The 1224-nt window shown below is 19.9% G+C and overlaps 1 protein-coding gene across 2 annotated transcripts in view; it reads left to right on the plus strand.

The window, feature by feature from the left end:
• The first annotated feature begins 330 nt into the window (after positions 1 to 330).
• The window catches only part of LOC126909167 (uncharacterized), an 11384-nt gene continuing 10490 nt past the window's right edge, over positions 331 to 1224 (plus strand). For both annotated transcript variants that reach the window (XR_007704949.1, XM_050691589.1), the window contains exon 1: positions 331 to 487. Coding sequence is in view for 1 of the 2 variants with exons in the window: in XM_050691589.1 (XP_050547546.1) it covers positions 401 to 487 (87 nt within the window). In the remaining variant the exon portion in view is untranslated. The remainder of the gene's footprint in view (positions 488 to 1224) is intronic.

Genomic DNA, 1224 nt, shown 5'->3' on the forward strand with positions numbered 1-1224 from the left:
TAAATAGATAATTTATTATAATTATTTATTGAGAAATTTAGCAGCAATTTAAAAAAAAAACAACTGCAAAACGTCAAGGTTTATTAATTTATAGACTTAAATTTCAGTACAATGATGACAAAAAAATAATTTTATAAATTAACAAATAAATTAGTTTCTGCACCTTCATCAATAAATAAAATGTTTACTTAGTTTTAAATAAGAATTATCATATATTAAAAAAAAAAAATTTATTTATTAAACGCTTTTATTTCTATTTTAAAAATACTTAAAAATGACATTTTTTCAACACTAAATCAACATAGTATTGTTATAAAATAAATAGAATTTTAATTAATCTATCATTTCAACTGTTTAACTTATCAGTTTTATTCGAAAACGTCGATTTATTAATCCAATAATGTATTACAAAATTTTTATCATGATGTATCTAACTACTAGTTTTACAAACGCATTTCTTTTCAAATTTCCACCTTTGGACGAGCAGGTAAAACGATATTATTTAATTTTTTATAAAAATAAATTGTTAAATGTTCTCTAATTAGAAAATTTATTTTGAGGAATAAATAAGTTTTTATTAAGATGTAGATTATTTTTTATTTTATCTTATATCTATAGTACATTTTTACACAAGGCATCAAATTTAATTCAAATTTGAGTTTAGAATAAAAAACAAATTTGCCATGATTTTTATTCAAGAATCAAACTTTATGAATATAGTTAGTAATGCGATATTTAAAATGTAGCTCATATTTTAATTTAATATTATGGTTCCATACCAAAATAATAAAAACATTAGAGGGTTTTAATTTTTTTTTTTTAATAAAAGGAGTGCTTTTTCATTTAAATGGGAATTTTTCCAAAACTGATTTCAGTCTTTTTCTTTTTGATTTAACTATCTCATAAAAAAAACGGTAGCAAGTATAGATGATTAGTGGTTCTATCATTTATATGTATTATATATAAATACATTTTTGTTACTTATGTATAAATACACTGGTCTACAAGGAATCAGAGACCAGAATATACTTTTCTAAACCATTTTGTGCCGATATAAAATTAACAATTAGATTTTTTCTATCACATCTTTTTGATATTATTACTAATTAATAAACAACGAGTAATTGCATATAAAAAAAAAAAATTAAATGCAAATAAAAAATTTTGTAAGCTTATGTGAAAAGTTCAATATTTAGTAAAAAACACTATTTTTTTTGCATTTTT

This window comes from Daktulosphaira vitifoliae, unplaced genomic scaffold (assembly GCF_025091365.1).
Source record: "Daktulosphaira vitifoliae isolate Bord-2020 unplaced genomic scaffold, ASM2509136v1 Scaffold_160, whole genome shotgun sequence".
Classification (NCBI taxonomy): domain Eukaryota; kingdom Metazoa; phylum Arthropoda; class Insecta; order Hemiptera; family Phylloxeridae; genus Daktulosphaira; species Daktulosphaira vitifoliae.